Raw genomic sequence first — 27,472 nt, 5'->3', positions numbered from 1 at the left:
TAGGATTGGATTGTATTTAGGTAGGGCTGGATCGGATCTGGACATGAAAGGCATAACCTGGGAACAGCTCAGAGCTAACCAGCAACAGCTGAGGGCAATGGCTGTAGTTATTGGGGGTGAAATGGCGTCTTTATCACCGGTGATAAGTTACATGCAGCTTTTAGGAGACCTGTTGTCTGCATCCAGCTCAGTGCTGCTGTCTGCAGTTAACATTTAGTTAAACTTCTGTTTATTGCTGACTGAGCTTTTCTGAATCTTTTCCTCTACCTGCTTACATTTTACTTTGTTCTTGCAACTGTCACCTCAGGATTTTTTCAAAGGTGCTCAGGTGTGCTTAGCTGGGGAGTGAAATGACATTCAGTGACTGGGGAGAAGATGATGCGTTTTTTTGAATCACTAACTGATATAAATACTCTTTAACTTTCAGAAATATTTCATACAACTTTGGCTTCATTACAAAACACCTCTGTAAGGGTGCAGTTATAAAATTACTACAGAGGAAGACTTGATTTCTACCATGTTTTATGAAGCAGCATCTGATGTGTGTGGAAATCCCAACAAGTGCAGAGTTTTTTCCTGACTAGTGTGGGGATCATGTTTTAGTGAGAATGTGTGTCACACTAGGGAGTTCAATGTTCAGGAAGAGAATGTGGCTGAAAGCAGCATCCACGAGGTAACAGAGGCCCGTGCTGGCTTTGTCTGTGAGCCAGTTCCAGCTCTGTAGATCAGTACAGGTTTATATTCTTATGAATAACCAATAAAAACGTACTCCAGCATAATAATAAGGAAGTCAAATGTTTATTAGCATTATCTCCTAGTTCAGAACACCGTTATTTCAATGTTTGCTTGTTATGCAAAGGCATGGGAAGGATTTTGCAGTGTTAACCTTTTGCTGAGGAATAGCTGCCTTCCAGGTACAGATGGAGAAAGGTAAATTACAGATGGAGAAATTAATCTCTTTAATCAATAGACTTAAAATATAGAAAAGGATTTAACAGATAGACGTTTTCACACAACAGCTATAGCACCTTAAGGCTACTTTATGGGTTGGATAGATATCAATCACCCTTTCCAAACACATCAACTGGTTTCTGAGAAATGGCTTCTAAAGGCACAAAGGGAGAACGTGAAACTGGTACACAGAAGGGTGTTTCTCATTTAACAGTGTACACGTTAGTAAGGGAAAAATCAGCCAGCATAAAAATGAGAACATTATCAAGTGCTTTCAATTATTTAACCATCTTATTTCTACTGTAGCTCTCGTGTGTTGGAGCACTTCCCTTGAACAAAAAAAAAAAAGATAACTTTGTCCAGAACCGCTGAACAGCAGAGTTTCATTTCTGGAGAAAAAAGAAGTCAGCGTCTCTGCTGACTCAAAGCTGATAATGCTGCTTTCACAAAGTATTCCACTTGTACTAATCTGAGCTGGAAGAGACCTTTTGTCAGCTTTTAATTGTATTTATGCTATGGTTGAAGGCTTGTGGAGACACAATTTTGCCACTGAATGGGAGAATTCTTTTAAAGTAATTGATACTATTATGTTCAATTTCCTTTGGTTGATTATAGTTTCTGGTCAGTATACTGAAATAATTCCTCTTGCCCTCAGGGGTTCTGGTGGAAAGCTTTCCTTTTATACTATATGTGCTTCATTGTCTAACACTAATGGATTTGCACTGCTACTGTTCTCCTGCTCCTGCCTCTAGCTTTGTCTACCTAAAATAATTTCTATTTTTGGGTGCTGAAAGGGTTCTTCCATCTCCAGGGCTGGTGTGTGCCATTCAGAACAGGCTCAAGCTGAAATGAAGAAGAGATGAAATCCAGGTAAGTAGTTAGTAAGTACAAGTAACATGTAATGCCACTTGTTATTACACTGAATTACAAGAATCTATGAAAAGGGAAAAATAGCATCAAATACATTTATGACATCAACAAGCTGTGGGGAAAGTACTCCAGCATTTTAGATACAGTTTTATCTTGGATACACTAAACTAAAAGAAAGATGTAGGATTCTTTCACGTTTGATAAATTCATGTTTAGGAGGGAAAGAGCAGCATTATGTCCGAAGTTTATGGGCTCTGGCTGGTTCAGCTATTCAGTGGAAGATCCTTGACAGGAGTGAATTTCTAGGAAGTGGTGCAGAGGTGGCTACTCCAGACAGACACTTTCTGTTTGGTTCTTTGGCCATGGCTGGCTGTCGGTTACTGTGCGTGACTGGACTGGCCACGACAGACTCTTTCACTGTGCCAAACCAACTCTCCCTTACTGTAGTTTGGTCTGTTACACTTCCTTCTCTTTAGTGTGTTTACATATTTAGAGACTTAATTCATGTTAAGCCTCAGCCCTTCAATTTTTTCCCCATGACTGTTCTCAATTGGTTCACAGTTTAAGTAAAACATGGTGTCCAAAACTGGATACAAAAGATGAAAAGAAAAGAATTATTTCTTGTCTTAAATATGTTTATTCGTGTATACATCCCCTGTGTACTTTGCTTGTTTAAGAGCATGCTTTAATAGCATGTTATTGTTAACTGAGCTTGTGATCCATCTTCATTCCAATCCCTTTCTTCAGAAATGGGATCATGTAAACCAGCAGCACTAGCTGACTTCAATCATTCAACTACCCAGCCGTTCTAAAACTCTGTTTTCAACTGGCTATTTAACAAAATTTGTCTCTGTATTTCATATTCCTGTGTAGAAGTTTATATAAGAGTGTGAAGTGGGTGGGCTGTGGTGTGCTGGTGAGGGAACAGCAGGAAGGGGAGATAGCCAAGCAGCAAGACAACTGTTTCCAGGAACACTCAGTTTTGCTCATACCCACAGTCAGATTCATTAGTTTTATTTTCTCATGCATTCTTGAATTACAGACATGTAAGTACTAGAGCAATGCAGTCAGAATATTCAGGAGGGAAAAGAAATGAAACTCACCACTGTGGAGGGATTTCCACAGGGACAAAATTCCGGTTGCACAGATGAACAAAAGCTGCTGCTGAGCTGCAGGCAGCCCCCGGGGCCGGGGACTCGCAGGTGTCCTGTGTACACATGGTGTAGAAGGGCTTGGGGTCCACCTTAAAACAAAGGGATTGTTTAGGGCAGCAGGGGGCACCTGCAGCTGGACCCAAAGGTTTGATGTGGGTCTCCCTCCGGCTGCCTCATTAGGGCCATTCATAAACCTTTATTCTCTTCCTAACATTGAGGGGGTTATTTCTATTTCCAGATTTTAGACCTGTATCCTAAAGAGTGGTGCAATCATGCCTCTACTCCGTGGATGTCAAGGACCTCAATTTATATGTATGGTGATAATAACAGCTTTTTTTTTTTTTCTGTCTGGATTGCTGTTCTATTCTAAAGTAATCTGTGACTAAACTTCTACATCCTTGCAAGGGTTATGTGTCCTCCTTTGAAGAATGACACTTGGGTGATTCAGACAGTCCTTCACGGTTGAAGTTCTACTTACAACTTTGAAGCAGTTCCTAAGAAGTGAATGTGGTTCTTCAAAAAACACTTTGCAGATGTTTTGCTTGCCTGTAATTGGACATGACTTCTCTTTCTTCGGTACAAGACTGCACTTGTTCACCTGGGAAAGCAGAATTACTGAAGTTGGGGGACTTTGTTTTTTAATACATCGGGTTAGGATGAATTCTTCAGATTTCCAGTGTGAGCTGGTTTAAAGGAAGATATGGGCAGCTCAGTACACTGCTCTAATGTTTATTGTTCAATAATATTGAGACATAACTGATATTACAGACTACACATTGTTTCCTTTTTCTCTTGATTCTGTTATTCACTGACACAGCAGGCAGTTGGCTAGTTCTCTTGTTATGTAGATCTGACAGGTCAAAGATGTGCTTTTACTAGATCTTTTTAATGCAGAAAAAAAAATCTTGCTATCCTTGCTGGGTTATTCATAGATAAAGAAGTCTTTAAAAAAGACTCCAAATCAAAGAAAAAGCACCAAACAAACAAAAAATGAAAACAAACAAAAAACCCCAAACCAACCAAAAAGTTCTTTAAGTAAGTGTAAATTCTAGTGATTTTTAGTTATTAAGAAAAATGAACTAGCAGTTTAATCTGTGATAACCCTCATCCTGCAGGAGCCAGACCTTGCAGGCTCCTCCTTTGCCTCCTGCTGTTGTGCAGCCCTGGCCTTGTGGCACTGGAACTTTGCTGGAAGGAAAGTCAGTCTCCTGGGAGCGAGTTGCCAGCCAGAGCTCACAGTTCAGGGTGAGGTGACTCCAGCAGTGCAGTGACCAGTGCTTTTATCTCAGGCTTAAATACCTGGCCAGATTTAACCTGACTCTGCTTTCACTTTCTGTATTATATAGAGTTGAGCTAAAACTTTTGGTCAGAAAGGATTTTTTCAAGCTCCATTTGACCAGCACAGCTGAGTACACTACTGAGTACAATGCTGTCCTTTGTGCTCAGCACCCCTGGTGCCCTGCACAAAGAAGCCCTTGAGCTCCTTACCTGCCAGCTCTGTGTGAACTCTTGCACGTTGTCAGTGAAGGAACCATTAGGAAGCATCCATTCATTTCCAGCTTCATTATCATTGGTACCAAAAAGCCCAGCTGAGATACCTGGGAAGAAATTGAAATGGGTTAAAATAGTAGTTGTCAGGAGCAGATGCAGGAAAGTTACAGAAGCTGTCTCTGAGCTCCAGTTATTCTTACAGGAGTGCTCAGCTCCAACATGGAAAAGAGAAGGTATGTCCAGATAGCCACTCTGGGTTTGTTCCAGCCTGCATTGCCATCTCTTGTCTTAGCTGGTCATGTGTTTCTCCTGACCACATCAAGGCATCAGATCTATCCTCTGCTAATCTTGGGAGTGTGAGTTTTAGAATAGTGTGGGGCACATGGATAGGAATGCATTCCTGTAAGGTTTTAGGCCTCCCTCTGTAATTGTCTTGCAGGTCTGACAAGCTAAGCCAGCTCTAAAGCAGTGATTCTCAACCAGGGTTTGGGGCTGGGCTGACTGCATTACATTTGTCTGCTTTATAACAATGAATCATCAGTAATCCATAACCACTTACTAACCACTGGAATGATTTGGCAATTACTGGGAATGCCTAGGGCCATTTCCAGAATGTGCATAAATGAAGAGGGGAAAAACAAGTGAAAGACAACCCAGATGCTGGTACTACAGGTGATAATAATTTAGAGAGATAAAAAAAATGACTAACAGCTGACAAAGGCTGTATAATTGGTACTCACCATGGTACCACCCAGCCAGAGTGACAGTACAGAGATCATACTGAAAGTCACAGGATAGAGAAACTCCTTTCTGATTAGATATTTCTATTTTGTTGGTTTCTCTCCTTGAATTAGTGGTATTCTTTTCAAGTGATTTATCCAGTACTTGGCACTTCTCTTCCGTAAAGGAGAACATCTTGGAGATCTGTTTTAAAATGAAAATGCGGTTTCAAATCTGTCACTGTTAAAGTTCAATAACAGGCAAGCTCAGGTGGGGCCAACTTAGCCCGAAATCAGGCAGCTGTGTTAAACTTCCAGAAGAGCAGACAGCACAAAGCCTCCAAGGCTACAGGTCCGGTTTGACCTCTCTAACGCTACCATCCTCTGACATGATCTAAGAAAAACACTGAAAATTTCCTTTAGTATGCAGGGAGTAAAAAGGCAGCCCTTGCATTAAACTGGCTTTGTTTTGGAGAGGTATTTTCTGATTAAGAAGTGGTTACTTTAAAGCACTAGTCTGAGAGCTGTTCTGATCTGTGCTTTGAGCATTAATATTTTGAAAGCTTTTTTTGTTGTTGGTATTTTAAGATAATTTCTGCTGTGAAAATGAAGAATGTTTGACTTGCTCCTCCTACCTTCAGTCTTGGGTGGATACTGATCACAGTCTGATTCATCTCCACATACAGTGATCTTGAGTTACTGGTTTCCTCACTTAGTATTACAGTGAAAGCATTGTGGACGAAATCCTTGGCAAGAAGTACACTGCACTTTGATGCCAAGTCATAAATTTTTCCATCAAAAGTCACAAGATGCTTGGTCCCCACTAACAGAGCATGATCTAGAGATTTCAGAAGAAACATCAGTGAGTTTCCCACAGAGCAGTGAGTGCTGTGCATACTGCAACACACAGCTTCTGGTTGGCATGCTCTTAAAATAATTTCTCAAGTTATTATTACATTGACATTACTACATTTACATTTTAGTTAGTTACACTGCAGTTACTCTGCAACAAAAATTTTACCAGAAACAAAGCAATTTAATGATTTATTTTTCATTATAGATTTACCTGGGTGTCCTGAAACTTTGAGAAACATGAATTGGGATTCAGAGCTCATTTTGGTTTATTGTCCTGCTACTTGTAAACTTGCGTTTTGTAAGCACACACATATACCTTACACTTCATACATTCTTATGCAGAAAACAGCAAGAATATTAACTCTCTCCAGAAACTTCCCTTCCAAACCAGAGCAGCAAACAGAGCTGCAGTCCCTGCTGATATATCACTTAGATTATTTGGTCACTAGGACCGACTTTGTGCCTGTCAGTCTAGTGGCAGGAAACCATTAAAAATGGCTCTTTCTGGAAAAGCCATTCTCTCTAAGGGACAGTTGGGATTGTTAATGCAGTTTTTTAGCATTTAGCAATGCTTTTACAGGCAATACTGTCTCTGAAGTTTTGGTAGGGCTGAGCTTTTCCATCCTAGAGTCAAGAGAGGTGAGATGACTGGTTTCAAAGCCTCTGTGCCAGGACACAACCATGGGTATGACTGGCATTGAACCATGGTATCAACTCACAAAGGCATGTGGATAAGACAGATAAATAGCCCCTGCTGATTTCTAGTCTCAAGAGTATGAAGTGTGAAGAGTTGGAAAATTTGCATGAATATTAAGCAGAGGAGTGTCACTTTATGCCCAGAGTGTTGCTCTTTTACATACCGTTACTGTCTTACAGGAAAGACTATATAAAGTTGATGGAAAATTATTAATTAGCAACCATCCATAGTAAAGTACTATTCCAAATATGATTTTTCAAATATAGCACCAAGTGGAAATAGACCCAGTTACAAAGGGCTTACATTCGAAGGGACTCTCCACCATCCTCCGTTTGAATCTATAATACTCCGCAAGGATGTTGATTTTGTAGAGGTCTTGCAGAGGCCTCATTATTTTCTCTCCAACGAGATAAGTAGGAACATTTGCCAGCTGTACGGAGTGGTCTCCTTTGGGCAGTACTGGCAGTTTTACTGCCACGGAACAGTTCCTGTGGAATGCAAACAAAACGGGCAGGAGCCCTGCTCAGCTGAGGACATGCTGTTGGTTTATTATAAGAAATGTGGAAGTGAAATATTCATAAGAACTGTAGTCTGGTTAGAACAGCCCCACACTGGCCAACAGCTGCACTGCCCAAGGCCATAAAAGGCCAGTTATCAGTTATCACTATTCTGTTTGCTGCCCAGTAGCTCCTGTTGAAAGGCAGTCAGGTCTGACAGCCAACAGAAATGAATATTAGGGTGTCTTGTGCCCAAAGCAGAAGGAGCTGGGTGTCTGTCCAGAACCCTCAGCCTGCAAACTGATAGGAAGACTAAGTAAGCACATATCCATTTAGAACAGCACCCAGCAGCAGGGATCCTGCAGGAACACCAGTTACCTGGCTGAAAAACTGTACAGGTTGAGCAAGGGCTTCCGGATCTTCCTCACAGCTCTGGAAAACGTGGCCTCTGCCCACCTGAACATCTGCTGTGTGGTCTGTTGGAGAGTCAGAAGAGGAGATTACAAAACCAGCTTCAGGATGGCTTCAGGGCAGGGCCAGTACTTGCTAAATCAACAGTCAGTTTTAAATGGACAGTCACTGAAATAGCACTGAAGTCTCTCTTGTATTTGTCACTTGCCTGTCATTTAGAGGTTAATATCCAGAGGGCAGGCTCTACTCACAACAGCAACAAATGATGGACAGAAATATGTTCTTCCTAAATAACATTACTTAAAGTATACCAATACTTCACTGAGTTAATGCACTTCAATAGCTTGCAAAGGATTGGTATCTTTGTTAATATAAATTGGCATGATATATTTTATGCTCCTCATTTCAACTAAAAGAGCCCAAATCTGTACATTGTTTGCTGGAATCGCAATTCATCCTCTATGGAAGAAAAGTAAAAGCTACATGAATGACAGGTGTCTGCTGCTGTGCTTTCAACCAGAACTAGTGAAACAATCTCTCCTCTAGCTGGAAAAGTACTGCTTTCAAGGCACGACACATACTGCAAGAACAGTAGGTTAGCTGTGCACAGGTTTGTTATGTGTAAAGATAACTGCACTATTTCCCTAAACAAAATAGTTAATCATTTCTGTGTATCCATAGTTCAAAGCTGAGACTTAAAGCTGTAGGCCTTGCCTTACAAACCACTAAAAATTGAGAACTGAGTTATACCAACCGTATCCAAAGCTGCTTTCACAACCTTTAATGCCAGCTGGATTGGTTCCATGAGCCATGCATCTTTTACAATATTGGGTAAAAAAGCCTGGATTTTCTTCATGTACTCTTCTGTCTTCTCTTTCCAGACCTCATCCAGTGGCTTCAAGGTTACATCATAGTAGGCATCCTTCAAAGTTGCTAGTGGCTCTGAAGCAAACACATTAATGAAACAAACCTTAGCTGGTGTGGTGCAAAGTGGTTGTTTGTTTGTTTGTTTGCTTGTTTCCTCACAACTTCCAGGTAAGGGAAGGGGGAACACACAAAACAGGAAGAGGCAGCTTTGTTTTCATGGCAGTTTGGGCACATTGCACAGCTCTGTGTGTGGACACAGTGTTAGGGAAAACTGAAAGAGGCATTTAGCTCTAACCTCGAGCCCCTTATAAATACACTGCTGCTGCCCAAAGATGTGAGTAGTGCTTTGCAGTATGCCACCATCAGAGTGTACTGCACAAACTACATCTGATTAGTAACAGGACAGTTTGGTCACAACTGATTTCAAACATGGTATGTCAACTAAATCCAACTTTTGAGTGGGAAGAGCTTAGAGGTAAGTGGCCCAAAGTGAGGTTTTACTCTTGTGAGAACTCACACCTGAAACTCAAAGGTTTCAGGATGAGCCACAGTCCAGCTGAACAGTGAATTAGAGACTACTGGATAGGCTTGGAACAAACGGATCAAGTGAAATCCGATTAGTACAAGCATTCAAAACTCAAGGATGGATACAAACAGCCCTTTGGGAGGAAAGGCTTGCCAGGGAGTTGTTAGCAGAAATACTTCAGCTTAGGAATTAGGGCTCTGTTCTCATCTGAACTCAGCCTCCTGTGACGCAGAGAATGTCTCATCACTGATTTCATTAGAAAGGTGCTCACAGAGAGCTTACTTAGGGCTTATTGCATCAAGGCTCCCACTCTGTACACTAAGAGCCAAGGTCAGCACTTTTTGCTGGATCAAAATAGAAACCTTTATGCTGTCAGCATATTTTATAGTTTGTAGTCGTTTGGTTTGCCCTGCACTGACATTGTCCTTATTCTCCTCACTTTGCACAGTTTTACTTACTTTGCAATTCGTTCCGCATTTGCTGGACAATGCCTTGAACTTTATCCAGATAAAGCGGGACCTTGCTCCTCAGGATCTGCCCGATTCCGCTTTGCTTCCACGCCTGGGCTACAGCTCTGCCCCCACTAAGCAGGAATCCTGCTGCCTTCTGCAAGGCTATGGAAGGCCAGCCAGCTGCTTCAGACAGGAAACCAACTTGCTGCACCTACAGTGGTTCCCGAATCACAAGCAATATCAAAATACACACTGATCTCATGCAAAGCTTTGACTCCATTGTGAGGCAATTCTGACTCCTCGGTGTGGGTGCAGAGATACAAGATCTCTACATGAAATATGTTTTTTATCTGTCAGCACAGGAGTAATCATTTAAATGTTTGAGCAAAACAAAACAACTGCAGGCAATGTAATGATTTTAATTAACACTGCCTGAACACCTCATGGTGTTTTCACAGATATGTACAGATACTTACTGATCTCCTGAATCTCCACATGTATCCATCAAACTTCTTTATCTTTTCTGTCAGTTTGGCTTTCAAAAGACTCCCAATTTCATTAAGCTTGTACTGTGAGAAGATTAATAAAAACCTTGAATTTATGACTTAAACCTGCTTGTGCTGGGTCCAAATCACTCAAAGTTTGTACTAGTTTAAATGCCAGCAAATTTCCACAGTGGCTTCCCATTTCTCAGGGGGAATTACTTCTGCCTCATTCAGTGGATAGACATGGGAACAGAAGGTCTAACGATGAAAATTCAAAAAGCCTCCTCCAAGCAGAGACTAGGTGAAACCCTATTAGAAGTAAAAGCACAGTCAGGAATACTAATCTTAATTTTGTAACCAACACACTGAGCAGTTACTGCTGCTCTCACTTTATTTACTTACCCTCCTCAGAGGACTCACCCTTCAGGAGAGGGACCCATATTTTCTGTCTCTGGGTATGGCCGAACTTTTTAATTCTCACCATGATAACTTTTCACATCAACGTGAAATCAACGTTATTATGAGTTTATAAAATCATATAATTTTGCCTGGCTACTCACCAAAACTCACACCTGAATCCTACGAGGAAGATGTTCCAGTAAATTAACAAAATTAAACAATATTCCGGGAAAACCACATGGCAGTTAACAGCCACTCAAGGGTCTCACCTCAGCCTTAAGAACTGGATCCCCACATCCATGAGCCAGAAAACTCAAGCTTCCATTAGCAGCTGCTAGAGTCACTTGTCCCGTGTTTTCCCGCCTTTCTCCATTGATGCTGAGATAGGTGTTAATGGCAGCCATCTCCTGCCCATCAGAACAAGCACTGACTTCCATTCCTTCTTCCAAATCCCCTTAGGGAACGAAAAGACAGCGCTTCATTTACAGGAACAACACTGACAGACATTGTTTCAAAGCCGGCTTTTAATTACTACGTAGGTGATCAATCAGTGTCTGTGTTAGGTGTTTGTGGGGGGAAAAAAAGAAGATATAAACAGGAGACAATTAGATCAGTGTTTGATCTTTCTCTTCTGTGTGGCTTGTGAACGATTTACAAATACAGATTTGCTACGGCAAATGAAGCACTGGATTAACGTAAATCTAAATAATTCTCTCAATCACAGTGATTTACAAGCATTTTTTCTACTTTAGCCTTCACTGTCTTGATGTTTCAAAACTGCTCAGCCTGGCAGGACCACCCATCACTCTCTGAAGGCGCTTCTACCCAAGCACTGATGAGCATAAACAGAAACTGTTGGCAAAGGCACAGAGAGAGTTGGGTGGAGAGAGTTGAGTTGAACGACTGTTAAAAACTTCTGACTTCAGTGATTCACGAACTAATGATCCTAATCTCAAATACATCACAGCACTTACAAGTGAGGCCATGAACCTGTGAGAAATTCCTCTGCAGAAGTGTGGAAAGGCAAATCCATAACTGAAACCAAAACGTCTCTCAAACTGACCTTTGTGTAACAAGTTTTAAGTTTCAGCTTTTTTTTAATCTGAAAGACCTTGAGTCACCATGAACTGACCCAGCTTGGCACTAGAGACACAGCCTTTCATCCAGCTTCTTCACAGCAATGACAGCTGGGAATCACAGAATAGCTCCAGTTGGAAGGGACCCATAAGGATCACCAAGTGCAGCTGCCTGCTCCTTGTAGGATTACCTAAAACTAAATCATGTGGCTACAAGCATTGTCAGTGAAGGTACATACCTTTCAGATACCCCAGGTAGTACTGAATGCACTCCTTTCCTTTTGAAGCTGCTACTTTTACTTTCTCTTTCTGATCAATATTCCCCTCCACCAGGATTTGGCTCTGGACAGATGAGGAAGTAGCAGTTCCTGCCAGGCCTAGCCAAATATCTTCAAAGGCTCTTAACTGCAGCCATAAAGGAAAAACGTTTATTCAAAGCCACAACACAGAATTAAATGATTGTTCAGAGACGATGCTCGAATATCAGTGCTTCCCACAGAACAGTAAGTGGTGAGGGAAGTGTTTCCCAATGTTTGTGCACTGTGCAGGAGTTCACTAAGAGAGGCACAAGCATCAGCTCAGGAGCTGAATGACTGGATAGCACGAGGCTCCTGGACAAAGTTTTACTGGTAGCAATGAAAGCCTGAGTACCCACATTCCTGCTACTGAAGAGTTTGGTTGGTGCTGAACATGTTACTTTTCTACCTCACTCTGTTTCCACCACCAGCTTCTCCACCCTATTTATTTCACAGGAAATTAAAAGCAAATGTGAAACAGAGGGTAAAAGGAAGAGATTTGCCACAGATGAGCATCATATGAGCCTTTCTGTGCCCTTTTAAGGCCAGTTCTTTTTTCTGGTAAATGATGCTTTCTGTAAGTATTGTATTTTGTTTCCCTCTTTTCTTTTTTTGATAAGGTGAAAAAACCAAGCCTCACCAAACAGACCAGTCATGCTGAAGGTGACCTATAAAAACACACAGCCTCTTAAAACTGATATACTCCCTTGATACACACTTATTATATTTGGGCCTGAGCTCTGCAGATAACTGATGTTGGTGCCTTCCTCTCTCGATCACACCACATGGACATTATGTAACTGCTCCTTTATAAACAGAACTAGAGAAACCAGGAATATTTTAAGCTGCCTGCTGTTTTACAGTCACTGGTTGCACCTGATCCGCTTGGGAGATAGATGGCAGCAGGCCTTTAAAAACCAAAACCCAGTGCCACTAAAATAAAATAAAAACTCACATCAATTTCCATAGAATAGTTCTTCACATCAGCAGTGCTCTGATTCTTTATGGATACTCCAATCAACCCCCCATCTGTCCTGTGATCACCAAGGTGGCATCTGCTCTCTGACTGCAAAATGATGTTATCTTTATTGAGCTGGTGTTTTCCAGATAAAACAATTACCTAAGTATGCACAAAAAAAAGGATGTTAAAACTTAATTCTTCCAAACATGGGCTCTGCATAGAAGTTGTGCAGTGGTAGCATTCTCCTGGAATTTACACAATGAAGAGATGAACAAAACTTGTAGTTTCAGAAACCAGCACATCTTCCTCCTCACACTGTCTCACTTTGTTACATCTTCAGTTTCTGGTGTATAAAAAAATACATTAGTGATTGCAGCCAAAGACCACAGGAACAGTTGGAAACTATATTTTGTTAAAACATCCACTTTTTTTGCTCCTGTGCTTCTCAGCAACTCTGGCTAGGCATTTTGATAAAGTTGGGGGGGTGTGGGAGGTGAGGTGGATATTTGTCCTGGGTTTGACTGGGATAGAGTTAATTTCTCCTCAGTAGCTGGTGCACTGTTGTGTTTTGGATTCAGAATGAGAATAGTATGGATAGCAAAACCCAAAACATCAGTATGTTAAATCCTGTTTATCAAAAGTCAAGGACTTTTTTTTTTTTTTTTTTTGTCTGCTAGTGAGGAAGTGCACAAAAGAAACTGGGAGGGAGCACAACTGGGAGAGGTGACTTGAAATGACCAGAGGGATATTCCACACCACAGAATGTCATGCCCAGTATATAAACTGTGGGAGTTACCTGGAAGGGGCCGATCTGGATTTAGGAAGGGGGTCTGGCATCAGCAAGCAGGTGGTGAGCAATTGCATTGTGCATCACCTGGTTGGGTTTTTTTTCCTTTCCCTTTTTATTATCATTATTATTATTTACCATTATTGTTGTATTTTACTTTGTTTTCAATTATTAAACTGTTTTTATCTTAGCCTACAAGTTTTACTTTGATTCTCCTCCCCATTCTACGGGGCTGGTGGGGAGAGAGAGAGGGGTTGAGAGAGCAGCTGCTTGGTGCTTAATTTCTAGCTGAGCTTAAACCATGATGCCTTTGAAAAAGAAGGATCTAAAAGAATACAGAGGCACCTGATTTTGAAGTGACATACATATACATTCTTTGCATTATAAACAGGCTCTATCACACCTTAGTCTTGGAAGAAGTTTTCACAGGCATCAAAATTTGGCTTCTGTTTCCCCTTGCTAACAGAGTATGACCTGCTGGAAACTGGGACGTGTTTTAGCCACTGGGAACTGAAACGTATGTAAATGAAGACATTTTTTGCAAGTTCCAGTTTTTGTGTTTGCTGTGAATATCTATAGGCAACTCAGAGGTCCAGTGTGCAGCTAAGGAAGATCATGGATCGGTCTTCATTGTATGTGTTTAACAGAAATAAAGGTTACATTAAAGTTCAAAAATCCATCACTACCAGCAGAGCAATCATAAAAACCAGTAAACATTTACCCACCGGGGAAGGAAAGCACTTTTATTGCTCTCTAGTTTCCTTTTTGATCACTTATGAGCCTGTTTTGATATTCTCCAGAAACATGAAATTAAAAGACCTTTGAAAGAGGAATAGGAGAGAAAGAACATGGAGGAAGTGGGAATCTTTACACTCACAACAGGGCCTATAGAATATACTACAATGGCAAACAGAACCTTTCTGCCTCAGCCCATCAAAAGACACTGTTTGTTTATTTAGGTCACAGAAGCATGGCAATTCTCATGAAGAGTTGCAGCTGAGGAAAACTGAGTCTCCAAAACAGTAATTACATTTAAAGTGAAGTAGGTTCAGTATGTTTATCTGAGACTTACATTTGGAAGGTCACAGAACTCAAAGCTTGTATAATGATCCAGGGAAGAGCAGTAGTTTGTTTCTATTTTACCCAGAATCTTCTGTTTGGTGCATGGGGTCAGGAAAATATTTTCTAGGACAGCTTCTAACTGGAATTTATCAGGATACGAGAATTGATTTCTCTGCAATGAACCAAGAAAACAAAGTTAAAATATGACAACAGGATCTTAGACACTCCTGTGTGCCCACTCACCCTGTCCCTGTGCTGGCTTTTGTTATTCTAGTAGCTTCAGGATTTTAATGTAACGTTTCTGAAACATAACATTTCCACTTGACAGTGTTTTAGATCATCAGCCTTGTTTCTGGTTCCCGTCCTTCAGAATTAACTCTAAAGTTTTGCAAATTTAGAGCACAAGTGAGGCTTCTAGTTGGTAAAAACTCTTTCTTTCTTTAATATGCTACATTTATCTTTCTTCTTATGTAGAGAAATATGTAAAAGATAAAGTCAAATATTGATATTTCACAGAAAATGGGACTCTACAGAAGCTTTCTTAAAATCCATGCAACATTACGCCTAAAACCTAAATAATTTCTCATCTGTTAAGAACAGCTTTCATAAAAATGGTGAGTTAACAGATACAACTGCCTTCTCTTACCTCATATGTTAAATTGTGTTTGATTTTTTTGTCATCCCAATTCAGATCTAGATATTCATTAAACAGTGTTGATCTTTGCTCTAGAGATCCACATGCATGCAGGTGTTCCATACTTAATATTCTCTGAAGCTGGATAAGAGGAAAAAAAATCGACACATATAATTAATTAAAAAAAAAAAAAGTTCAGTGTATCCTAGGGCAGTACATTTCCTGGGCAAAAATACACCCCTGTGAGAACCTCTGAATGGTCTATATCCATAAAACACTGCTTCAACCTCTGCCAGGAAACCTGAGGGGTTGACAATTCTGTCCTGAGGGAAAGCTGCAGCCCCAATAAAACCACATCTGGCAACTTGAAACTGAATTCTTCAGAGGGTTCATTTTTCTCCCTCTGAGACACAAAAAGATTGACTTCAAGTAAAAGGCTTTCACATGGTAACGAGTGCAGAAAAAAAAAACCAAACCCCTCCCTTCTGAGAGTCTACCTGGCCTGCAGAGAGTGTCACACAGCCCCCCCAGGCAGTGATGTCCACCTTGGATTTATCCTCCAGGGTCAGTCGGATGTCAGCAGGCTGCCCAGCATTCCCTGCCAGCTGCAGCTGAAACCAAAGAGAAGGACTTGAACAAACAGAAGAGCTGCAGGGTGATCCAGCAGAATGATCCCCATCCAGTGGAGAAAAACAGAACCACAATGAAAACTGCAACAGGCTCTGTGGCCTGGAGACCAGCACAGGGAAACTGCGCTGCTGCAACCGAGGCAGTGCAAGTATTTTTTTGCCTTCTCTGGAAGCTGCCTGGGGTCTGTCGTGCACAGCCAATAATGACACCACTGGAATAATGACCCTACGAGAGAATTTATTCCTCTGAATAAGATTCTTGAGAGGTACTGAGTACTTAGTGCAAAGCACCCAAGAGCACCAAAGGGTTCCAGATCAACAAACAACACTGCACAGTTGGCACAGCTCATTACTGAGCAGAAAATCTTCAGCCTCAGCAACTGGAGTGCCCTGATTCATGAAGTGCATTTTCAGACAGAAAATACAACTACAGTCTCTGATCTTGAAGGATGATTTGTGGAGTTCCTCCTGCTCTTTTTCCTTACATATGCTTTGCAAGTGCACTCATAATTGTATTTTAAAGCCTTTCTAGTCTTGCGTATTTTTTCACACTTGTGTGGCAATTTTCCATACAGTCCAAAAATTTATGTTTGCTCCACAAGGGTATCAAAGGGTTTCTGGTTAGGTTTTGTTGTGGGGGTTTTTTTGGGGGAGGTTGTTTGTTTGAAGGTTTTGGAGTATGTGCACTAGAAATTTGTTCACTTCTTTGTGGAGAAAATTTGCCTGATTTTCACTGCTAGGCTGCCCCCTGTGCACTTCTGGCTTCCTACCACCAAAAATGGGTCAATGCTAAAAGTGCAAGACTGTCAGTCAAAAGCAGTTATGCTTAGAAAAGGAAACAATGCTGGTGGTTTGGAGAAGGAGAAAGGAGAAAATAGCCCTTGGTTCTCTTTACATTTTTCAGGGTGATATCTGGTTCTGCCATTCTCAGAGATGAAAGGCACACTAACAGTAAATGCAGCATGACAGGTGTGTATTTTGCAGCCCTTTCTCATGCTCTCACCTGCTGGTTGTACTTTCTGCCCCTTCTTTCTGACAGGGAATGGATCTCCAGTTGCTTCAGGGTGTAATTAAATGGGTGGGCAACAGTGGCTCTGTAGTTTGTCCGGTGTCTTCCAAACTTCAGAGAAGATGACAGTGATATCTGATCCATAGCAACAGATGTAAAAGGAACTTGTGAAATAAAACACCTCTCACATACTGAACTCAAACACACACCCAGTACGATTTCCCTGTACCTTTTCCTCAGATGAATTATGTGCCTAATAAAGTTCTTTTTGAAGTAGTGAGGCAAATTAATGTTCAAATGAGGACATTCCTGCTACTTGAATTACATGGCACAGGTGAAATGAAAACTATTCTCTGTGTTTTACTAAAACCATGAACAATGCTTAAGTTTGTTGAGGCTTAATTTTGGTCTCATCTTTAGGCACTGCAGGCTGCACTGCCACAGAGTGCTTAGAAACAGCTTGCATAGTCAAAGCACATCAAAGTACAAGAAAAAACATTCTATATGTTAATGTGTTTTACATATTGTCTTTTATCTTTCCATTTTCAGAAAACAATGTAGTACCCAGCCAAGGTGCTGCATTTCAGACACACATACACAGATAACACAGTTAGCAGCAAATCAGTAAGTGTCCCCATTTAACCACACCTGGCAATCAACCTAACCCAAGTTCTCCTGGTTCTGTCATTTTTACTATTTATATTTTTCAAAAATAATGCTGACTTAATTTAAGAAGACAAAGACTGGTTTCAACTGTGCCATATTTGTCATTCTCACTAATTAGAGGAGTGAAATACAAAAAAGCTTTGACTACATCAGTAAAGCTGAAACTACCAAGTACAGGTATGTGTCACGCTTCTGTGTGGGCAAACACAATATTATACCCATCCAACAGGGTATAACAGCCTCACAGTAATGCTCACTCTTACTCATTTGTCTTAAATTCTGTTTCTTTTCCTCTATGCTGCTTTAAACATGATGTTTGTACTATTCTTTCCACTCACTCTCAAAGGCCTTTACCCACTGCTTTGAAGCACATCCACTTCATTGCCTTGGGTTAAGCACCAAGTTGTGGGTTTACTGCAAATAAAAAAATTAGTATGGTCTGAAAATGTTTTCAACAAGCATATCAGCTGCTCATCTTCCATAGTTGGAGCCTTTTACATATCCAAGAAGGAGGATAGTTTGCCTCCTGCTTGAATTCCCTGGCTTGTTTAATAAGTTTAAAAAAAAAAAAAAAAAAAAACAGAAAAAAAGAAAAGCAGAACCATTTGATATTCCTGACATTTATTTGCTCTGGGCTGCTGTACCTGGTCCTCCTCATTCCAAATGACAGTAAGATCATCCCGGTGATGACGTGCCGAATGTTTCACATATAAGTTGACCCTGGCATGCCGTGGGAGAGGGATGGAGAGAGGATGGAGAAGTTCCACTACAAGGAAAAAAAGCAAACAAGTAAGATTTCCCCACCACAGATCATGACTCTTCATTTTCTGATAAAGAAAAAGGCATTAGGACATATTCTCTCACTGACAGCAGGGCAGCAGTTGGTTCCCAGAGAAGCAATGTCTTTGCTCATACACACACATCACCTTCCCAACAGCCCAAATGACTGCACTGTGCTGATTTCTGCTCAGTATGAGTAAATGCAAGTGAAAACAGGAGCCTTCTATCTAACAGCTAAACAGCATTTACCTGCAATAATCAAAAGATTGATAGCTACACCCAAAGCAGCAAGAACAGCCAGGAAAATAACCTGCTTGAAGCTGAGAATGCCTTACACTGGAAGAGGAACATCTCAAATAAGTAAATGCAGGTTTTTTTCTTTATTTTCAGATAACAAAGCCTCAACAAAGTAGTGGCCAGTGTGATCAGTGCTCCCTTCAGTACCCAGTGCAGTAGAGTACCAGAATCTACTACAGTTTTAAAAAGTTTATATAAGTTTTATGTTCCACATCCACAAAGCAGAAATAGTATTCTGAAGTAGATGTTTCTAACAGCCAGATTACAATGAATTTAAAGCAGATAAGATCTTAGAACTATGTTGGAACCAGGATTGAAACCATTTGGACATGCATTTTGAATATGCATTTTGAAATCAAATTTATGTAGTTTGTTTTATTTTATAGTTTGCTACCAACACTGGCAAAAGACTTAAGAAACCTACCCTGAATGTTGTGACCTCCAGGCAACTTTGGGAAGAGTCCAGTGTAAGTGCCTGTTACCTTTATCTCTTTGCCATCCCACAGAGCAATGTGCCTCAGCATATGTGTCCTGTTGCCCTTTTGGTAAACAGTCATTAACACAAGCTGCCTTGGAACCATTTTTAACTAAAAATGAAAGAGAGGAAACATTAAATCCCAATTTCTCTGAGAAGTTAAAAATCTAAGTGTAATTTTGGTACTATAAAGTCCTGTAGGGTCTAGTTTTAGGAATGTGTTTTTAAAAGTACAATGATACTCTAAGCCTTGCTCTTGTATAAGCAGCTATTCATTTCTACTTGTCTTCATTTCCACAGTAAGTCATCTTTTCACACAATGGAACAACTGAGTGTCCCCTTTACAAAAGTCTGCTTAATATACAATTTGATTTTCTCTTTCCTCTCAGTATAATTTTTACAACATCCAGAGTTCCACTCTTACAGAATAAATCTAGAAGATAACACAAACAACAATATCTATTTGTGACATCTTTTCTTCCTTATTTAGAAAAAGAAATGTGTGGTATCTGCGTAATAAAAATTGGCAATTGGTCAGTTTGTAATATATTATTTTTCTGATTTCCTATAAATCCTATATATGTGCTCCATCTATAGGAGCAAACAAATATAAAATCAAGCAGAAATTTATACCATTGGACTCACAACCAATCTGCAGTCAAATGTTTGCTCAAGCTACTGGAGAAATCAAGGGCAAAACACATCACACAGCAGGAGCTGTATTTGACCCTGAGTGTTTGGCAACCACACCCTGAACACCCCTCTCTAAAACAGGGCAGTCACAGCCTGGGTTTGCCCTCAGAGTCAATGATACCAACCTGGGACATGGTCTGTACTATTTCAAGAGCATTCGTGTAGCTGGTTCCAGTCAAAGTGAGCTTCGCTGTGACATTGAAATCTCTTTTTTCCATCCTGAGGCAGAGTTTGCCTTTTGCTTCACTCATATCATAATTTACCTTTTCAAGTTCCCATTAAATTAAAAAAAAAGGGAAAGAAAGATCGTTAGGATCTCTGAAAACGTGAACATCCTCGACAACAACAAAGATGTCAGAGTTACTAGTACTAGACATAATGCAGCTTGACTCCTAAAATATTAGACAAGTCTAATTTGCAGTGATGTATGTGATAGATAACTTGCAGATAGTTACCTTAGAAGACACTTCTGCTGCACTGGGGAAGTACTGTAGAAAGAAGGGATGAGTCTGGAGTGCTTTTATATTCAACTCTTCACTAAAGGGAAGAAATGTACTTTTGTTCAACAATATTTCAGGAAGTACACTCTCACTGGCAGCACAAGTTCATCTGAGTTACTCCAAGTCCGCCACAGGTTTCAGAGTTACAAATGGCAGTACCTTCCACTGAACATTCACCCAGCTCCCAGTTTTTGATGCATTCACACAAAGGTAGAGGAGACCAAAGAGCACCTTTGACCTCAGCGAAAAATCTGTGTGCATCCCAGGGGCAGAATGTAGCCCACTGAAACAGAAATTACTCTGCCATAGAAAATGCATCAGTTTTTTAAAATTTGTATAGGTACTTTGTAATCTGACTTTGCAGGCACTGTCATAGTTTACAAACTTAGAACTATTAGAGAGTTTAGAAGAACTTAAAAGACTTTTCAATGCAAAGGTCTTTTGCTAGAAAATCAAGAAATATCTGAAATACCCCAAGGCTGAAAATATCACACCTCTTAAAACATCCTCAAAATCCTACAGTTTTGTGCAGATACACCCATACTGATTCCAACTTAGAAAACCAAGTCTCTGTAATTTTACAAGTTTCAATGGTCCCAAAAAGATTTAAGAAGATTTAAACAGTTATGTCGACTTAAGGTATATTTTTAAGTACTTGTCTGGCTCAAACCTAGAGTTTTATGGATTATTTCACTGTCTGCTACTCTGATGCTGTGGGGGCAGGCAAAGAGACAGGCATACCCCAAGCTGTGAGGAATCTGCAGCCCTTCATAAACTTCCTGAGGTGAACAGACTGTTTGGTGTGACTACTCACTTTATCCAAGATTTGTTATCCATTTCACCAGTGATTTGGTGATTCAAACAGTAACTTTTTTCCATGGAATCACAGTGGCCTAATGACATTTTTACAACGCTCAGAATGACTCTTTTACCCTTGCTGGTCTTTTTTCCTACTGATGGCAAAGGAGAAGTTTGTGTTTTGTTCATAGGTCAGCCTCAGAGCTCCTGCAGTTTCATTTTCAGTCAGGACTTCCTGAATTGTCACCTGTGGAGGGGGAAAATAAACAAATGACATGCCATAACCTCTACCCCAACATTTCACCTCGACTGAGCACAACCTCTTGACTCACTTAAAATCACCATCTCGACTGAAGTTTATCTTCCAGACAGGCCTTCTAGATGCTTTCTGGATGTAAACCAAAAACCTCAAGAGATGTTTTCCGTTTCTTCTGTGTGTTTCCATAGCTACTAATTTGCATTATTGATAAATATTAGCCTTACTTTCCATGTATCCTTATCTGCTTTAAGTCTAAAGCCACTGTTTCTAGTTCATGTCTCCCCCAGTCTCCTTTTTCATATACTATAAAGAATTATTTTTTTTTGAAGAAACAGATTGGGCTCCACAAATCTTTTGCTCCAGGGTATTTTCTTCCTCCCACAGCTCCTGGATCATCTATAGCTTTATCCTGAAAATGCTACGGAATCCCTCTGGGGAAGATCAGGACATTTAAATATCAACACATTTGCCAGATTTTGTGAGAACAATAATTTCTGAAGTCCCATGATTACAGTCATACCTCATACATGAATAAGGCACCTCAAGAATTACTATCCCTGCTCTTCTTTTCTTCGTTGAAACATTTGGAGGATAAAAGACACTTCACTAAATATTACGGGGGAAGAAGCAGGGGATATATCTAATACTTTTCAATAAAATGTTGGCATTAAATATTCACTTGAAACACTGGTACTTAATATGAAGGTTTAATATTGGTCTAATATTTATGTTCAGGAAAGGCAACCTTTAATTTTGTATCCTAACTATGTATCTTGCTATTTGAAGTGGAGGTTAGCTTATCAGCTAGAAGGTGACAGTAAATGCATGCTTTCCTGAAATGATGAACCCTGAAGCTGGGAATTTCAGGTACCTGACCGGTTTCCTTGGAAACAGACCACTAGCTGTGCACTTAAGTTAAAGGAGGATTCAGATAAACTGGGCAAGTCACTTCTCATCTGCACTTGTATAAACCTGGAGTAATTTCACTGAGGCCCCTGGAGGTGCTCTGGATTCATGTAACTCAAATGACAGCTCTAATCAAAGCACAGCAAAAGATCTATGGTGGATTACCTTAAGAAAGAAGGGAAGTCCCAGATGATGGAGAAGTGATATGGAATGCTTCACCTCTGCCATGAACACAAATACACCAAAGAGCTGAAAGTCTGTGCCAACATCCACAGTCACAGTTATATCTTTCTCATCACATTGGATTTCACAGACAGTCTTGGCTTTGTTTTCTATATAGAAAGAACAGGACAGTGCCAATTTGAGTGGCATGTTTTTGAGGACTTTCAGTACTGCCTGCATAGAATCAATCCAGCCAGCATTTGGGTCATCATTCGGGATTACAAGAGCTTTGGCCTGTGACTGGAGGAGTGTAGAGGTTTTTTGGATTTCCTTGAGCCTTGACCTTACAAAGTCTTGAGGTAACAGAGCTTGTGTACCCAGGATAAGGTAAAGTGTCAGGTCGGTTCCCATCAATCATGTTTTTTTGCAGGAGAGCTGACTAGTTCCCACAGCCAACTGCTGCCTGTGGCAAGTAGCAGCCACTTCCAGAGAAGAGCTCTGAGCTGTTCTGACCTCTAGTGACTCCTCTGGTTCCAGCTACAGCAACCCAACACTGCTCAAACAACATGACCTGAAGGCCCTTTCCCCACTTTCCTACAAGCTTTTCATTTTTGAAAAAGAAAATTACAGACTCCTGCAAGATAAAAGTGAGATGAGAGATGTGAAACCCCCAAACCCTTCATGGAGAAGACAAAATCACACAGACCACAGTGTAAATCTGCAGTTGAGTGATACGGAGAGAGGATTTATGCCAGGCCAAGTTTTCAGAGGAGACTGGCTTCATCAGGGTGGGTGTGTCTCCCCTCCACAGTTCAGACAACAAAAGCCACTTAGAATTATTTCAAAGACTACTTTAAACTACAGTGGAATTCACATTTTTTGTACTGTGTAACAAGTTTTTTTTGTGTGATACTGGAATCTTATTTTATGGAGGTAAATATCTCAGGGATAACCTGTTTTACCAGGTGTTGTACCACATGAGATCTTCCCTGGAGCTAAAAAAACATGTAATGTAACTAATCACAGATGCAGTTTCAGAATGACAATTTTACTTACAAAGAAGAGAAAACCTCTTTTTAGGTCTTAGTCAGTTTGCACCTGTTGAAGGAAGAGTTGAAACATCCTCAGAGAGCTATTATAGAACAAAAAACCTGCCAGGGATGGCAGGTACCTACCTGATTCCTGTAAGCTGAGAATCAAGTTGATTGCCTTAGGATAACCAGCTGCCTGGAGTACCTCACTGCTGTGTACACTTTGGCAGAAGATATCCACTTGGTGACCAACATAATAGGAGTTTATTATGTATGTGATTGATGTTTCTCCAGCTGCAATATGCACATATCTTTCTTGAGTAGTGTTTCTCCCTTGAAAAACCACATCTATCTAAAAAATGACACGTAGACATAAGTTCTCCAAACAACATTTAAATACTATTTAATTTTAAAACAGGAGACAAATGGAAGTGAAAGGAAGTTCACTCTAGTCTATAATTATGTTAAAAATCTATCCATTAACAAAACATATCTTAGCCTTTCATTAATCATCTATGACTTTCCAGTACAAAGTCCATTCGACTGAATGAATTTCAAACCACATCTCTTTTATCCCACAAACATATGACTCCCTTTATATAAAGGATACTTTATACTGACACTGATCAGAATGAAATACTCTGGTTCAGAAAGCAATCAGTAAGAAATTTTCTTTTTCAGTATGTCAGGTTTTAGCTCTCCATAGTTTTTAAATATCAGAAAATCCCAGCTTCCATCCTGTACCTCACAAAATGGTAGTTTTTATTCAAACCATTGGCTACTACATCATAATAAAGGATAATAATTATGTAAAAAAAAAAAAAGCCAAACCAAAACTACCTGCAAAGATGGTGGGACTCTGGCTTGTAGCAGCCATGGCAAAGTGTGATGGAAATTCCCTGTTATGTTGGTACTTGTTTCAAACTCCTGGATTTGTCCTTCAAGTACTGTTAGGTGAGGACCATAAAGCACTTTCATACTAAAGCTCTTGGTGACTTCCAGGTTCAAGATAGCCTGTGTGCAACAAAGGTAAATTGTGAAAAGACAGTTTAATAAAAGTTAAAGCTCCTGTTGGTCAGGGTTCTTTCTTTATCTGAGGCAGTGTCATCTCAAACGTGTCAAAAAATTCATCTTGTGCAATTTTATAACACAACATAGTTACAGATGTCCCTTTTATTTTTAAATTCAGCATTTTAACATGTATTCTCCAGTATGGCCATGCCTTAATGCTATTCAAGCAGTTACATGATTAATAAAGAGTAAGTGTTGTGTTGCAGGTTTGTGTTTCTCAGATAAAGAAACATGCCAGGTAACCAGAGCTTGGGAGGAAAATACCATTTGGAATGTCAACAGTGCAATCCCACCAGAACTCACCTCTGCCCAGTCTGTAGAAGGGACAGAGGAGGCACAGGAGCTGAACTGCACTGCCCTCCTCAGGCAGGGCAGGCTGCCAGCCCAGCTGGGCTTGGGCTGCTCCCACATGGCAGCCAACCTCCAGTCTCTCAGTCCCATGGGAAGTTCTGGTCTAGCAAGGCATTATCCCAACCCCTCAGGAGCAAGCTGAGCTTCTGGACTCTCCTCAAGAACAAACAAAGTGAGCAGCCAGACTCCCCTCTTCACCTAAAGAGCAAACATGTAAAATCCCATCTGCACCCGCTGTCCTTTGCCATCTCGCTTTTACAGCTGCTGCTTCCATCAGGGCATCATTCCAGGCTGGATTTGTGTCTCCCCTGCCATTGCCTGGTAACTTACCTGCAGCTCAATCCTGTCTTTTATTTGCAAAGTCTTCAGCACCTCTAAGTTATGAGTGAGTTTGTAGTTAAGAGACACAACACCCAACTTCTGGACAAAGTTCAGTTCTTCCGTAATCTGTTCAGTCCAAGTAAATATGACAAAAGTTAACTGTGGCACATCTCTGATATTGAGATTTCTCTGATTAATTATAATTATTGTACACATTAGAGTAAAACTATGAAAATGAGGAAAACTTTATGGTGAAGAATTGTACTGTAAAAGGGACTGAGTTGCACCAAGTGAAGATAATGGATAAGAAAGTTTGACACAATTTGCCAGTGGGAATCATGGATCATTGCTGCTGTCATATTTGTTTGTAGGAGTGACTGCACAGAAAGAATGGCTGGAAGATACGACCTTCATTTAATTAAGGCCTTTAAAACCAAACCAGCCCCTGCAGGGTATTCCTATAGGGGCCTCACGCACAGCTATCTCAAATGGAGAAACAATATTTACCAAATCAATTAGCTCACTTCAACCTCTATTTCACATCTCACTAACATGGAAGAGACACTTACTTGCTTGCTGTTCACACAGAAATGAATAAATCTTTTATAGAAGTCACTGTTTTTTTCTGATATCACATCAATTAACATCTTCATAGGAATGCCAATGTCAGCAGCTCCTGGAATGTCGTGGGTTAGCACTGCATCCAGCTCTTGCCTTTCCTGTTAATATTTCACAGCATAGATAGCAAAGCACATGTAGAACCCAAAGCTTGCTGCAACACAGAGCTCAAACCAGAAATTTAACAAATCTCTCTGTCCTACATTTAATATTAATTAAAATAAATTGCATTGAACTTAGGGAAATTACACTTAGGGAAAGAGAAAAGAAACATCAAGCCTAGGTAGGATAAAAAAAATATATATATATTTCAGCTGAGAGGAAAAAAGGTGTAAATGTTTCTCTCTGGTAGCAAAGAACTCTCACTAGCTATCTTGTTTCTCTGTGGTAGAAACATGCAGAAATTACCAGTTATGTTAAGAAAGTGAATGATCACAAAGAATAAGACGCTTTTATGTGTTCTCTACTCTCTTACACTGATGACAAGAAAAGCCAAACTTTTAACTGTCAACAGGAAAGCAAGAGACTCACAGCCTTTCTTGTGCTACTGTCTTACTTAAATAAACAGCAGGGGCTCAATTAATCCCTGCCTATTATTTTGCAATGTAAGTCACAGTGACACAAGGAACATCAAATAATACAATGCAAACAACAAATTTACAAAGAGAATAACTAGGAATTGATTCAGGAAGTGCCAGAGCCTGGATCCTCTTATCCAGTATATTTGTTACTGCACATTACAGGTGCCAGATTTTCAAAGATTTTATTTTATTTTTATTCTGGCATTTATTACTAAAAGCTGACTCTTTGTTCCCAATAAAATAGTCTAGAGTACATTACTCAGTAATTTCTACATGCAGTCTGACAGCCTGTAGGATACTTACATCAGTGATTTTGAGTATCAGGAGTCCTTGGAATTTACTTTCGTCAACAGTGATCAATGTCTGTGAATCCAGGTTCATTTTATCCATCAAAATGTAGCCTGACCCATCAATTTTCACTGGTGCTCCAAGATCCTGTAAAAGAAAAAAAAAAATTTAAAATTCACCACTTTTACGCTCACCCACATAAATACCTAACCCCTGAAACTTTTAGTTCCTAATAGTAGCTTTAATAGTACCTAGCTGTAAAATGAGATATATCAGGCAGCATAGCCATAGGATGCCTCAGGAATCTTGACAGCTTTTTGTTATATTTTTTACAGTTTGTCTTTTTTAATTTTAATATGTCCAATGATTTTTGATAAATGAGCCAGCAAAAATAGAACACAGGACAACATGGCAGCTCTTCCTGCCTAACTGAAAATTCAGTTTTCTATGCTTGGAATTGCTCCAGTGGCCCAAAGCATCCATAATTCCAATGAAACCAAACAGTATTCAAAGGTTTATTATGGTAGTTCTGTTTTTGGAAGAAGGCAGGTGAATATCATCTATGTATATTCAGATTTACTCTGGCTTGTATAATGAAACTACAGATTATTCTGTGATAACATCTTTCTCAAACTTTCTATACACTCAATTTTCTGATCTGAAGATTATCTATTTACTTCATATATTTTCAAACTATTTCAGAGTTTGGTTGTCAAACTGCTGAGAAACTGTTACTGCTGATAAAGCCCAAGAGAACTTTGAATACTTTTTATTTCTGAAGATTAAAGCCCTGCTTTAAAACCATGCTTTAAAAAAAACCACATCAGAGTTAGTACAAGCAAGTCCA

At 40.1% G+C, this 27,472-nt stretch overlaps 1 protein-coding gene across 1 annotated transcript; it reads right to left on the bottom strand.

The window, feature by feature from the left end:
• Positions 1-611: 611 nt before the first annotated feature.
• On the bottom strand, positions 612-25,803 carry LOC113952647. Its single transcript, XM_027654944.1, has 28 exons — positions 25,708-25,803; positions 25,148-25,264; positions 24,236-24,409; positions 23,540-23,747; positions 22,368-22,534; positions 21,172-21,284; positions 20,195-20,276; positions 19,865-20,002; positions 18,996-19,158; positions 18,139-18,260; positions 16,823-16,963; positions 15,688-15,801; positions 15,203-15,331; positions 14,567-14,728; positions 12,702-12,866; positions 11,690-11,855; positions 10,644-10,828; positions 9,967-10,059; positions 9,497-9,701; positions 8,400-8,587; positions 7,613-7,710; positions 7,041-7,225; positions 5,821-6,023; positions 5,207-5,390; positions 4,464-4,573; positions 3,454-3,573; positions 2,925-3,064; positions 612-1,794 (listed from the first exon to the last, which is right to left on the bottom strand). Exons 1-28 carry the CDS (start codon positions 25,789-25,791, stop codon positions 1,779-1,781), a joined length of 3,972 nt encoding a protein of 1,323 aa, XP_027510745.1. The 5' UTR covers positions 25,792-25,803; the 3' UTR covers positions 612-1,778.
• Between the last annotated feature and the right edge of the window lie 1,669 nt (positions 25,804-27,472).

Source organism: Corapipo altera, unplaced genomic scaffold (genome assembly GCF_003945725.1).
Source record: "Corapipo altera isolate COAL_440 unplaced genomic scaffold, ASM394572v1 98, whole genome shotgun sequence".
NCBI classification, from domain to species: Eukaryota; Metazoa; Chordata; class Aves; order Passeriformes; family Pipridae; genus Corapipo; species Corapipo altera.
The sequence above is the reverse complement of the archived record's forward strand: the minus strand, read 5'-3'. Positions and strand labels throughout refer to the sequence as shown.

Excerpts from the sequence above, each read along its gene's own strand:
- LOC113952647 (XM_027654944.1), bottom strand. The coding sequence starts at position 25,791 with ATGAAGATGTTAATTGATGTGATATCAGAAAAAAACAGTGACTTCTAT. Across the intron at positions 22,535-23,539 it reads TCTCAGCTTACAGGAATCAG|AAAACAAAGCCAAGACTGTC; the intron begins GTAGGTACCTGC and ends CTTTCTATATAG. Across the intron at positions 4,574-5,206 it reads TCTGGCTGGGTGGTACCATG|GTATCTCAGCTGGGCTTTTT; the intron begins GTGAGTACCAAT and ends ATTTCTTCCCAG.